General features: G+C 35.2%; 1 protein-coding gene across 4 annotated transcripts in view; it reads right to left on the reverse strand.

The window, feature by feature from the left end:
* The window catches only part of LOC113503490, a 183,976-nt gene that overhangs the window by 19,547 nt on the left and 151,034 nt on the right, over window positions 1-13,395 (reverse strand). For 3 of the 4 annotated variants that reach the window (XM_026885496.1, XM_026885497.1, XM_026885498.1), the window contains one exon: window positions 4,512-4,669. In XM_026885496.1, coding sequence (XP_026741297.1) covers window positions 4,512-4,547 — 36 coding nt within the window. In that variant the 5' untranslated portion in view covers window positions 4,548-4,669. Of the gene's footprint in view, window positions 1-1,043; window positions 1,129-4,511; window positions 4,670-13,395 lie in introns of those variants that run through there. The other variant, XM_026885495.1, reaches the window with a different exon arrangement.

Consider the following 13,395-nt stretch of genomic DNA (forward strand, 5'->3'; position numbering starts at 1 on the left):
TTGTTGCATGCGTAAACTACTGTTAAGGCATGAAATACAATTTATTGCTAATAAATAGTGGTTTTCATTAGAATTTTCATAGCTTTACTAAACAATGTATAGTTTAATTATTTTGTTATGTTTATTTTAATTCTGAGACGTGTTTATATGTTTTAGTAAAGGTAATAAATATAAGGTTACTAAATATATAGTTTTCTCGTATAGAACGCAGGAACAACACAATAAAGTCTAGACTGATAAGACGACCATTAAGCTTTAACCATTTCGTAATAAAATGTTTAGTTATAATTTGCTTTGATAACTATTATCTTTTATCGGGGGACTGTTTCAGAAAGATTCTTATCTCAGGTTCAATAACAAGGTAACAATGCCAAACAATCGATTATTCGATTCAGTGCACCTAAAGAAATTTATCGATACTTTCAAAAGGCTTTTTACGTTTTTTTTTTAAACTTCCGCATTGTGCACTGGGCTTTCTCGAGTAGGAAATTGTTTGATGTTTGTGTTAACTGAGCTCTAGATTTTCGTACGCGTTTTATAGATGATTGAAACGTTCACACATAAAATGTTTATTGGTTTTCGAACGATATTTTTATTAAGTAGGACCTACGCGGAACGTTAAAGCATAAGACTTTAATAGTTTTATTACTGGTGTTAATGTACTGTAGATATAGAAACTTCTTGCTGTCATTTTTTTTAGGTTTGTATATAACAAAAAGGGCAAGGAAATTTAGTGCTATTATTTTTCTAGGTCAATATTTGGAATATTTTCTATATAAGTATATCTACAAGCTGCAGTGCTATTTTTTTTTCAATGACTTATAAATAAAATATAATAGACTCGATTTAAAATGTAATAATAAATATTTTGTCCCACTTTTGACAAAACGCCTGTTTAGCCGCATTCTAATTAACATTTAATTATAAATCCTATTAAGAAAACGATAAGAAAACCTATTTAACGCAACGCAAAATAAAAATTGAGAACCTTAGTTCGAGGTTTATGAAAATTAAAAGTTTAAATTAATTAAATATAAACTCACCATTTTAATTGCCATGAGCAAAAATAAATTTGTCCAATGTATTGAATAAATCATACATAAAACGATCCGTCACTACGTTCATTGGAAAAACTTTATCACATTTAGTAACTTTCTGTAAATTGAACACATCACTAATTTTTCGAGTTCTTTTTATAAAATATACTTCGATTCCATGTTGGCACGCGCTCGGCGGCGGAGTCTATGCGCGACTAGTGTTGCCCGCGACCTGCTCCATACTGCACGGGTAGCGCCTCTATCGCATAACGAAGCGTCCGATTAGACTGAACCGCTTTATTGGAATTCCATCGGGTTTTCGCTCATCATTCCGTCTAGCGATAAAAATAATTTTGGATCTAATGAAAAATATTTTATTGCTAGGTTTGGAGATAAGCTCGTTATTCTGTAGGCGATGGTTTACGAATAGAGTTGCGCAAGTTAGTGTGATTTTCTTTATCATGTCGCGCGATACTTTATTAGCTGCAATAGCGTGAAAATTGACTACGATGGGTAATAGTCGAGCGTTAGGAAGGATTATCTGTAACTTATTTTAATAGGTTTTAGTACGATAATGCGAATTATATCATGTACCGAGTGACTCATATAAAGAAATACTGGAATCATACTGTAATTTCAATATATCTAAATAAAATGAGAAAGAACAATATGTCAAGAATAGGTATAGTAAAATAAGACAGCTATTATTAAATGTATAACTACATTAAAATTAAACACATTTTTTCTTACTTGATGATTCATACCAGAGTAATTAACACTTGCCTCATTAACAATTCATATTCGGAACACGTTAACATTTTCCCAGCTCTATACTGACATTGACATACACTCGGCGTCAAAAAAATCGCACCTCCTTGAAAATAACATTCAAACCGTTATTAAACCTTAACACGCGCATGTACCCCCACCAATATTGATGTCATTTGAAAGCCAAATAAATAAACTTATAAAAAAACACAATTTCATTTAATTAAAAAAAAGTTTGATACCACAAATGTAACTTGATAAAAACAGGCAAATTTTGCTCCTCAGCGGGGCCACAACTTGCGCTACCTTTAGTGGGTATAAAAGGGTTAATACATGTTCAATTGGGGTCATTCGCTATCCAACCGTTGAAGAGGACACACGAGAAGATCGTTCACAAAAAAAAACGCCTTGAAGATGGATACTACTGCTGATGAAGCCGCTCAAGTGATTGCACTACTGCAATCAGGGATGCGACAGTGTGATGTCGCTCGGCAACTGAACTTGAGCCGTTTTTCGGTTCGAAGAGTATACCAGCGGTTCCTAGAGACCGGTGGCCATGTCCGGAGGCATGGGTCTGGTAGACGTCGCTGCACCTCGGAGAGACACGACCGATTCATCGTATCGACATCTTTAAGAAATCGGTTTTCTAATGCTGTTGAGTTGCAACAACAGCCCTGGGCAGCTCGCAGAACTACCGTGAGCATTTCTACGGTTAGACGAAGACTGAGGGAGAAGAAGATGGTGGCTCGTAGAGCTGCTACAGGTCCAAAATTGACCGCAGAGCATCGGCGAGCCCGCTTACAGTTTGCTCGCGATCACGTAAATTGGTCTCTTGACCAATGGAGCGCTGTTCTCTTCTCGGATGAGACGAGAGTATGCCTTTACTGCAACGACAGACGCAAAAGAGTGTACAGAAGACAGGGTGAACGTTTCGCTCAAGCCTGCATCCAGGAGACAGTGGAATACGGGGGTGGTTCCTGTATGTTTTGGGGTGGCATGTCCGCTGACGACAAAACCACCTTGTGTGCGTTTCCCGGACTGCAGGTGCTCGCGGGCAAGGATCGTTGACTGCTCACCGGTAAATCACAGAGATCCTGGAAGAGCATGTGGTTCCCTATGCCGGTTTTATTGGCGAGGGGTTCACATTAATGCACGATAGCGCTCGCGCTCACACTGCATTAATTGTGCGCGATTACCTTCAAGAGGTTGGGATCTCTGTCATGCAGTGGCCAGCGAGAAGTCCAGATCTGAACCCGATAGAGCACCTCTGGGACCATTTGAAACGCAAGGTTCGGTCTCGTGATCCCGCTCCTACGACTCTCCAGGAATTTGAAGAGGCCGTTATTGAGGAATGGGCTAGTATCCCTCAAGAAGAGCTCCTAAAATTGGTGAGATCCATGAGGGAGCGTATGGAAGCCGTCATCCGGGCACGGGGGGGTAACACTAGGTTTTAGGTTAGTTTTAAGAAACTTTTTGTGTATTTTTTTGTATGATTCATCTGTTTTTAATTTTGGCTTAGTTAAGAATTTTTATTGTTTTGTAAACTTTATTGTTTTTTGCATTGTTTTAATAAAAAATAAGAATTAATTGAATTGTTTTTATAAGTTTATTTAATAGGCTACCAAATGACACCAATATTGGTGGGGGTAAATATGTGTGTAATTGTTAAAATAACGCTTGAAAGCTATTTTCGCAGAGGTGCGATTTTTTTGACGCCGAGTGTATATTTGACACATATTTTTTTTCCGGCTCAAATCAAGGCATCCCTTATCGTGCCAGTGTCAAACAATGGTACATTAGTCCCCACCAGACAGTCGCCAGTGGCACCCGACACCGCTGACGCGATGACGCGCTGACGGCTGATGGCCTGACCTATTAAATACTAATTTACTGACATCGATACACCATCACTAAATCAATTTAGTTGATGTCTCTGTTATCCAGCTAAATAGGTGTTTTACTATCTGTGGACTACATAGCCTAAATAGACCGTTGCTATTTTGTTTTTAGAATATCAACGGTCGGATTGTTGCTAGGCTATGTGACTAATGCTGTTCTAATCGTTATAATCAGTTTTACTGAAAAGGATATGTATTTGCTAGTCATCATTACTTAATTTTAATATTAATTAATCGACGTTACTGAATATTGCGCCATTTAAGGCAAACATTTTTGCAGCGACTAATCGTGAACCTTCTTTGTAGAATTAAGATTTGAAATTATTATAAAAGTATTTCAAAGAGTTTTCTATAGCAAGGTTTTTTTTTAGCAACGACAACGGCAACCTCATAGTCCTGACTGCACAATTAGCCGAGTGGTTGAGGTCACAACGCAAAACCAACCGAGCTCGACGTGTCGCGGGTTCGATCCCCGTGTAGGACAAGGATTTGTGTAATCTACGAATGCATTTCCTGAGTCTGGGTGGCATGTGACTTGAATGTTAGTGACAACCCCCGCGACACGATAACAATCCTTAGTGGAAGAGTCGTTTATAGTAAAAGTTTTTAAAGTTGTGGCGATTACAGTACCTAGACAGATGAAAGAATCCTAGTTTTCTATTGGAAATAGTGTGGAAGCAATGTTAAGAAAATATGTAAGAATATAGGTATATTATTGTTGTTACATTGGCTTGATTGATGTCACAGGTAGAGCGTCGTAGAGCTAAAAGTCGTCTATAAATCGGGTGTAGGTGTATAAGATACTGACCGCGAGCAGAGTGGCCAGGGCGCTTGCCATGCGCATAGTCGCAGCGCGGCGGGAGCGCGTGCGGCGCTAAGTGACGGAGGCGGCGGGCGGACGGGCGCGCGCGGGCCGCATCCGGCCGCCCTCCGGACCTCTACCACCGTCTCGGCGACATCGCGCACCTGGAACAATACGGATACATACATTATATGAAAATGTATAAATGTTAATGAAAAAAATTATATCAGGCACAAAGTGTATTACAAACTCATAAAGGCAGATATGACAGAACCTAGTGTCAATATAATTTATATACCAATGATTTCGATGCTAAATAAAAGTTTACTATTTGCACGGAGACCCCATCATGCCAGTGTCACTCGCGTAGGACAAACATTTGAGTGGAATGAATGAATGCTTTTCCCGAGTTTGCGTGTTTTTGGATTACAGTTCTAAGAGCGGAATATTGGTTAAATAAAATGAATCTGAAAATCAACTACCACAATGATCAGAGCATTTTGAGGTTCCTATAGTTCTTTGAGATTAGCAAGGAGATCGTGAAATCACAATTTATTTTTTTGAAATCAGATTACAACAGGTGCTCCTTTTGAAGCATAGTAGGTATTTTAAATATGGGCTATTAATAGATTAAGTATTTAATTTTAAATTATGCCTTTTCCGCAATATGCCTTAGTATGTAAAAGTTGCACACGAATAATTAATCAGTCGTGTAGGTACTGAAAACTAAATTGAAAAAGATCTGTCGTAACCATTGAAATGACTGAAAATCGTCAACAATGGTTAGCTTAGGCGGAAAAATGATCGTATACAAAACGACTTTTTATGATCAGAAATACCTTCGTCCATGTTTCTGTATTAATTTTCAGTATGTCGTTCCGGCAACCATTTACAATTCTGACTTTCGTGACGAAATACCTCCCAAAATAAGATGGCGGCTTTTTCTCCAAAGCGCATGTGCATAACCCACTAATCACACAAGCCAAACATTAAGGCCCCGCCCACTTTTAAGGATACGTAGCCATTCGTGTAATGACATTGTTCCTTCGTAGTACGTAGCACGGTGATTCGTAGGCATTTTTTTGACTGTAAATCTCGTAGCGAAGTTAAAGTTACGAGACATTTGAGTGGTTGACGTGTTTATTACACTTTTTAAATTGAGGAATCCTGTGTTGGTTGTATTAGGTTTGTACAAAGTCCATTCAACATGCGTGTACTCGTTCACTTCTCAGTAAATGTTATCAGAAGGTGAGTACCATATCAGGCAAATATTTCTGATAATTAACAATCAAAATTAAATACAGTACCTATTAGGATGGATAGTAGATTTCTTTAACAAATGCGAAACGATACAATTCGTATGGAGATGAATACGAATTGGAATTAGAATTTGCTTCGATACATAATATATGTTTTTTAGAATTTCCTGACGGCTCTTTACATGTTTTTCTTAAATCAGTGAACGGATATGTAAATACAAATGCAAATAATTCCGTTACCAAGAACCAAGGAGGTCATAAGGATAAGTACCTATGATAAAAAAAAATCGTCAAAATCATTTTTCTAGAAAATTTGACACATCGTTTTCTAAAAAATCCATTATCAATAGTATTAGCGAGATAGTAGTATCATTTCATGACGTCACTCGTCGTGCCTCCGTGTGACGTCACAGGATATACGATAGCTGGCTATCCATGGCGCCTCGATAGAGCTCTACAAATATTTGTTTGATGAATCAATCGGAGATCGTTGTTGATAATGTTATCGATAAACCAATGTTTATTTTAAGTAGACTTGTAATTGATCTGGTATGTATTTCCTATTGTATTTGATAACGACATTTTTTTGCTGGTTAAATTTTTTAAATGCGCTTTTGTTATTTGTTTCCGAAAGATAAAGCATAATTTTCGAACAAAACCGATTCGTTTGTTTTTGAAATATCTTCATTGGAGGCTTTTCTGTCATCTCAATTATATTAGCTTTATTCGACTATTTTTAATAGTTATTTAGGTATGAGTAATTGTTTTTATAACTTGAAATATCTGGATGGATATAACAAATCAGTATACAGTACTTAAAGGCAGTATTTAACGACCACCTATGTATTCAATTATTCTTACTCCTCAAGGATTTCTAAAGACTCTACAAACAACAAATTTCTGCTCTACACGGCCACGTTGCATTCCATGCGTTGACATCTGCCTTGACCATCAAGGGGTCACACTTTGTCTCACATTTTACCGATTGCTACCGGTTTTGCTAGACGAATTTGATGTATCACTCAATGACAGTCCTTCAGAGAGCGGCAGAAAGCGGTGTGGTTGACCTAACATGCAGAATCTGGATCTTTCACCTTTATCCCAGTAATGTTATCTTAAAGAGGTTTTTCTCGGTTTCAAATTGATGAAATGACGTTAACCTGTGTTGCGAGTAAGGCCTGGGCAGTTGTTGAACTTGCAAAGACTAAAATGCTTTTAACCTTTTCGAAGAGATGCAGGGTCACTTGGGTGAAATCAGCATGACCCTACAAGCTGTTAGTCATTCTAATTTAATGGAATCTTTTTTAAGAGCAGCGACTACGATTAAAAAACAATTAGAGAAATAGTTCCAAAATGTATTTTAGAGAAGTTTTCTATGCGATGAAAATAATTTAAGCAATTGAATACAAACCCTGCTCGAGTTCAAGTTCGAAGGTTTCGGCAAAGTATTGAAATTTCATTAGAATCTTGGACTACATGACTTAGTCTCCATTTGAGGGATTTCCACAAATGACCTGTAGCCCAACATTAGCTTCTGTATACAATTTTATTATTTACGTAAATAGTAACGTATACACGTGTTACAGACATTATTTTAACATGCTATTTAATTTAGTACTTAGCATATAAGTGACGAATAATGAAACTAGAATCTCGGTAAGTATTACAATCAATATTGTTTAATAGAGTCTAGTTGTCTCGTGATGGATGTACAGTTACCAAAAAAGACGTAAGTAAGTCACAATCATAAACTATTAACATTGTTTAGCAAACTCTACAATATGGGGTTCGGGAATGTTTAATAGACTCTGTTAAGATGTTTTCTTTGATAGCTTCAGTATAAAGATATTCATTTTTATTATTATGTATTGACTTTAAGACAGTGTTCATGACTTTAAGCTATTGTACTTATGATTTTAATGGACAAAGATGGAATCCCCTAAATTACAGGTAACACTGACGGAGTTGCTCAAATGTATGCAAGTGAGTCATTTGTGACATAACATATTTAAACATATACATATTGAATTCCTTATTTGGTAGTTAATGTTTCGACAGATATTATAATTTGTCTGTTCTGTTTCTTGGTAAGTGTAACAGAATTAGTACTGGGTCAAAATTAGTCATTCATCATCGCAGGATGTCTTTCATGAAATAATTGCAAAAAATTTACCTTTGGTGAAATCTCTGTCAAATTCCAAAGGAGGTTGATACTGACCAATAGATTATTAAATTAGCGATTATACTACAGAAGCAATATGCTTACATATAAGTTGTATGTGATAGTGACGTCAGCGGAATGTGTTTGACACACGGATTTAATGGCGATGAACTGTCACATCCTGGTGTAGTGTTCAATTATTTGTTGTGAGAACTGTTGTTAACACCAATACGGACGTACGTCGGAGATGATTGATGTCGACAGCAAGTGAGGTTAGTTAATTATGACATTGTATTTTCGTGCTATGAAATTTATATTAAAAGAATACCATGGGGTAAGTTAATTATGATATTGTATATTCGTGCTATGAAGTACTGAAGTATATAAATAAACAGTTAAATTATAGGAGATAGGTCTGGATCAGAGGGGGCAAAGTGGCTCTACTTTGTTATATTTTGTTTTTAGCAATATTGATGACATTTTTGCACTTTTTTACATGTATGAAATTTGAAATTAATATTTATTCAATGGTCATATTCAGTAGGATTCTATAAAATGCTGCAATGCACAATTTTCATCTTTTTATCGCTAAAATGCATGATCACTTTTCCAATCAGATCTTAGTTCAATCATCTTAAGCCGGGCTGTTTACAAGCTAACTCAATTTGCATAAACAATTATTACTGCGACTCGATCTGTACAAGTGTGAGATCCTCTTTTTTATGAACGCACCGTTTATTTCGGAAAACGGAACTGTGAACGCTTACGTGGGGGCTAAGCAGTTCTATAAATACCTGACTTACTCACTTTCATGTTAAATGGTAATGTCACCGTATTAGAGTTTTGTTCGAGCTGTTATCATATCTTATCTTTAAAAACCTCAAGTCTTTTTAGGGTACTGTACCGGTTTTCACAGATGTTGTATTTCTGCTTCCACTATTAGGGAAAATACTAAAATAAAGATCGAGGTTCAACAGCGGTGTGCAGAGTTACTTATTAATAAAATTGTTGTGTAACAAATAAAATAAGGCAAAAACCCCCAAAGATTTAATTTTCTATCATTTGATTTGTTTTTTGGCCTATTTGTAACAAAGCCTCAGCGTTGCGCGTTTGATATGCAGTTGACCGGTTTGTCTCTAAAAAAATGTATTTAAAATTTCAGGGACAAATTGTATGCCCACTAAAAAATAAAAGATAGATTTTTTACACTTATCAATTAAATGAAATTACAGCATAGTTCTTAGTTAACATAATCTTACGCGGCTCACATCGATGGTTGCGTAATACCGGACTGGTTTCAGCGAGAGTGAAAATTGTAAGACGACCGGTTCGGGATGCCTTCTACACAGACAGATTTTTCCATAGGATGAATAGGATCTATATTAATAGTGTAAATTTCGTACTAGATATATAGCTATATGTATATTCAAATCAGATAATCCTTTGCAAGGATATGATGGGAGGGAAGTCTCAACGCTGTTTAACCAGAAATCTATTAGAAGAAAATCTGCCGCTCAAATATAAAAATACGAATCAGTAGCTACCACGATCTCGTCGTAAACATTACCCAATCCCTCATTGCCATCATAATTCAATTAAAATATGACCCAAATTACTCAAATATTCCATAAACTATTAATATTTCACCGAATACCATTAAGTTTCAATGGATATAAATCTTTGGCAAAATTGCGCATACAACTTTATTAATAATGCTTATAATAAATCATTCGGGACCCTTCCCTCGCGGATTTCGTATGTGAAATATGTTGACTTAGGCATGGAGTTAACATTCGTCTGTGAAGCTCAATTCGCACTCGCTATAATAAGACTTGCATGCTTATATTGCTTTTGTAAGGGATACAAGCGTAGGAGAACTTTATCAGCAAGAATTTAAATTATAATCACACATTTCCCGAATACATAGAAAAAGATAAGTATTTTACTGGTTGTGGACAGGAAACAGTCGATAGAAAATGTTTTCAATAGATTAATTATAATTATTCATCGGACTCGATACATTTTGGAACGCGTTTCTTGTTTAAATTTAAATGTGATGATAAGGTAATCGTTCATTATCAAATTTTAATTTAGAAAACTGTCAAGTTTTTTAATGATCACTGATGATTTTGAGTAGCTCATGAAACTGTATGTGGTTTATATAGCCAATCATTCTAGAAAGTATTAATATATCTAGCAATATATGTACTATCTCTACATTTAATTAAATGCGTATTAACTCTACCAAAAAATTATAAAGTGACGAAAATTTAAGCCTGTGAATGAAATGAAATATGTATAACAAACACATTTTTCTTTTTATCTAAGATCGTAGATACGTATAATCACATAAATCAATTAAAATGATTTATAGATGTTATGAATATAGATTAACGAAGCATATTTTTTAATTAAGTGTTGATCATTGATAACGAGATGTTACAGTGTTGCCAAGATTGTGATAATTATGTCAGGGCAGTCGTAAAAGTGATTAAGTGATTATGATAGAGCAACATTAAGCGGGGACATTCTTGGGGGTCTAAGATAATTGTCCCTATTTATACAATAGCAACTTTGATAAAAATTCTTGATAAGCAAATTTGGTTCGTCAAATTTATTAAATGTAATCCTCAGTTAAAGTTCTGCTATCGTTTTACTGTATTAAATTTAACAACAAATGAAACAAAGATCTTGCCTTAGTTGATCAAAATGTATGTAATGAATTCCTTTGCCCAGTTGTAATATAAAAAAATACTTGTATGCTTCCACACGATTCCACAAAAATATTATTTTAATAATGATGAACTGTGGTTCCCATTAATCTTTCTCTATCAAATCCAACGTAATTCTGCAACAGCCTCATATAAACAAATGTCGTAAATAAACGTATATCTAATCAATCAGCGTTGTTTTAATTAATCAATTTGTATTGCAGTCATGCGATACGCTGGCTTCTGATTGGCTGTTAGGTAACACTGCTCGCATGCTGTCGCACTTTCCTGATTTATGATTGGTCATTTTACTAATGAATTATTTAATGGCTGCCGTCATAAAACCAATGTCAACGAGGATACATTTATTTTAAATTGAAATGGTTTTAGTTTCTATTAACTTATGGTTTAAGTTAGATATTACGATTCTGAAAAAAAAAAATACAAATTCGTCTCTACATTTTTTCGTGAGTCACAAAACATTTTCTAATATCGCAGAAAAAAAAATCTATCTCGATGAAAATATTTTTTATAGACTAGAATTTCATTAATAGTTTTTTATTTAATTTAAGTGGTAGTATATTTTTATAGGACGAGTATGAATATGTCAACTATTAAAGATAAGGATGCATTTTATAAACCTACAAGAAAATCAATCATTTGTCTTAAATCAATGTAAATTTACAACGTTTTTATTGCTATAGGACATAAAATATATGGAGTCAGTCTATTTGACTTAACGTAACTTAGAATTACAAGTTAACATGTACTTTTAAGTGGCTATTAACGTAATTTATAGAGTTGCTGATTAATTTGTGGTTTTTCTGATGTTTCCTAAATTTATCACCCGTTTTATTGCATCTTAAGTTGCAAGTATTTTGTAACGTAACCAAAGGAATGCGGAAGAAATATATCTGAAGCAATAGATTTGTTTTATTCGATTATGCTTCAAACATTATTACGACTTGACTAAGGAGGGCTACTCGCATTTTATGATGTAAAACTCCTAACTTAATCCTCACACACATGAAGCAATTCCCGTTAAAGGATTTAGCCGTTGAGAGTCTGATATATCCTCACTTTCTCAAGTCCTTTATAAATTTCGCCGGACCACAAAAATAAATAAATTATGCATTTCATGTGAGTCAAAATGAATATTACAAAAAAAGCGAAATTCAACATTTTCATCTGACATGCATTTATGCTTAAATTGCTTAATCGATTTTGATGAAACTTATTAAAAATGAAGATTATAGTTATCCAGGAAAGAAATAGTTGATCTTTTGTTAATTCTTTGTAGATATCGATAATATACTCTACAAAGGAGAGTCGCGCATATAACCTATTAACAACTTAACTACACATACTTATACAACACTTTACATTCTACATACGCATGTTTTCTCACACCTGTCAGTGCTTCAGTGAGACCTGGACATCAATTAAGGTCTGCCAGCAGATTACCGTGTGTCGCGACACTCGGCGCCTCGCTCGCGATTCAATTAACATTAGTTTGCTGTTAAAACCCTTCGTGTGTGATAGGTAACAGGTTGATAATTTTATGTTTGGTGTGGGCACGTTTTGAAGATGATTATACTTGCTTAGAGATAAGGGATAGTACACTTTGCATATATTATGACCACACTTTTGCAATAATGTCAAGGGAATTTTTAGGGTTTCGCTGCCCAATTTACCCATCTATCTATATCCCTGTCATCGGGCTGTTTGCCATTGACCGTAATAGTTAAATTGGGTCTTTTATGTCTTTTTATGTTATTTACTTAAAACCATATTTTAGTTGAAAGTAATGTAATATATGTCATAAATGTTTCTCAGTTGCATAACTCATAAAATGTCTAATACATTCACATAAACTTAAAAAAAACATTTCAGGGCCTTTTTAACATCAACTAGTGCTCGAAGTTTTTTCTACGCATAAAATAAAACACGTTCCAAAGCCAAGTTCATTACCACAAGATACCCCATCAACAGTTCCTGCTAGACAGGTAAGCGAGACACATTCACGAATAAATCATACATTTATGTAAACATTGGGAACAACAATAAAACATATTACTATTGCAGATAATGTTTGTTGCGACGCAAAGTAACGAAGCTGTTGGTTTATGGTCATCGAGATTGGTTGTTCGTTAACCAAATACAGCTGACTTGCTTGTAAGGACAACGCACTAGGATGTCGGGACGACACGCAGAAACGCGCTGTTGCTGAGATTGGTGGATTTGGTTTAGATCTGCTAATTTTCATGAGGCGAATTTATCATTAATTCAATAACAGTTCAGTCTCGAACGCGTATCTATTAGGATCGCTCGGCTAGCTTCGCACCCAACCGGAGTCTTTAATCATAAGCTGACGCGGCGATGAATTCGTAAGAAAAATCACGGTCATGCATATATGATCAATACAGAGATAGCCTAAGTCATCCAAATGTGAAATTGTCTTTTAAATTTAATATGTTAAGTGGTCACTTTCATGAAACAGTAAATAGTACATCGTGAGGGATACGGTACACCTGAAAATTTTAAGCTTTGTTTGAAAAGCCACATCAAAGACCAATTATCCATTTTAAAACACTGGCATCAGTTGTTACATCAGCCATATGAGAAGTTAAGTGTGATTCATTATAGTTACGTTGTGAAACTCATATCATTTTGCAAATGTTAATAATATTATAAAATTTTACCGACGAATGTTACATGGAGAAAGGATTTCCTTATTTTGTTTTATTTGATTACACGTG

Source organism: Trichoplusia ni, chromosome 19 (assembly GCF_003590095.1).
Source record: "Trichoplusia ni isolate ovarian cell line Hi5 chromosome 19, tn1, whole genome shotgun sequence".
In the NCBI taxonomy this organism is placed as follows: domain Eukaryota; kingdom Metazoa; phylum Arthropoda; class Insecta; order Lepidoptera; family Noctuidae; genus Trichoplusia; species Trichoplusia ni.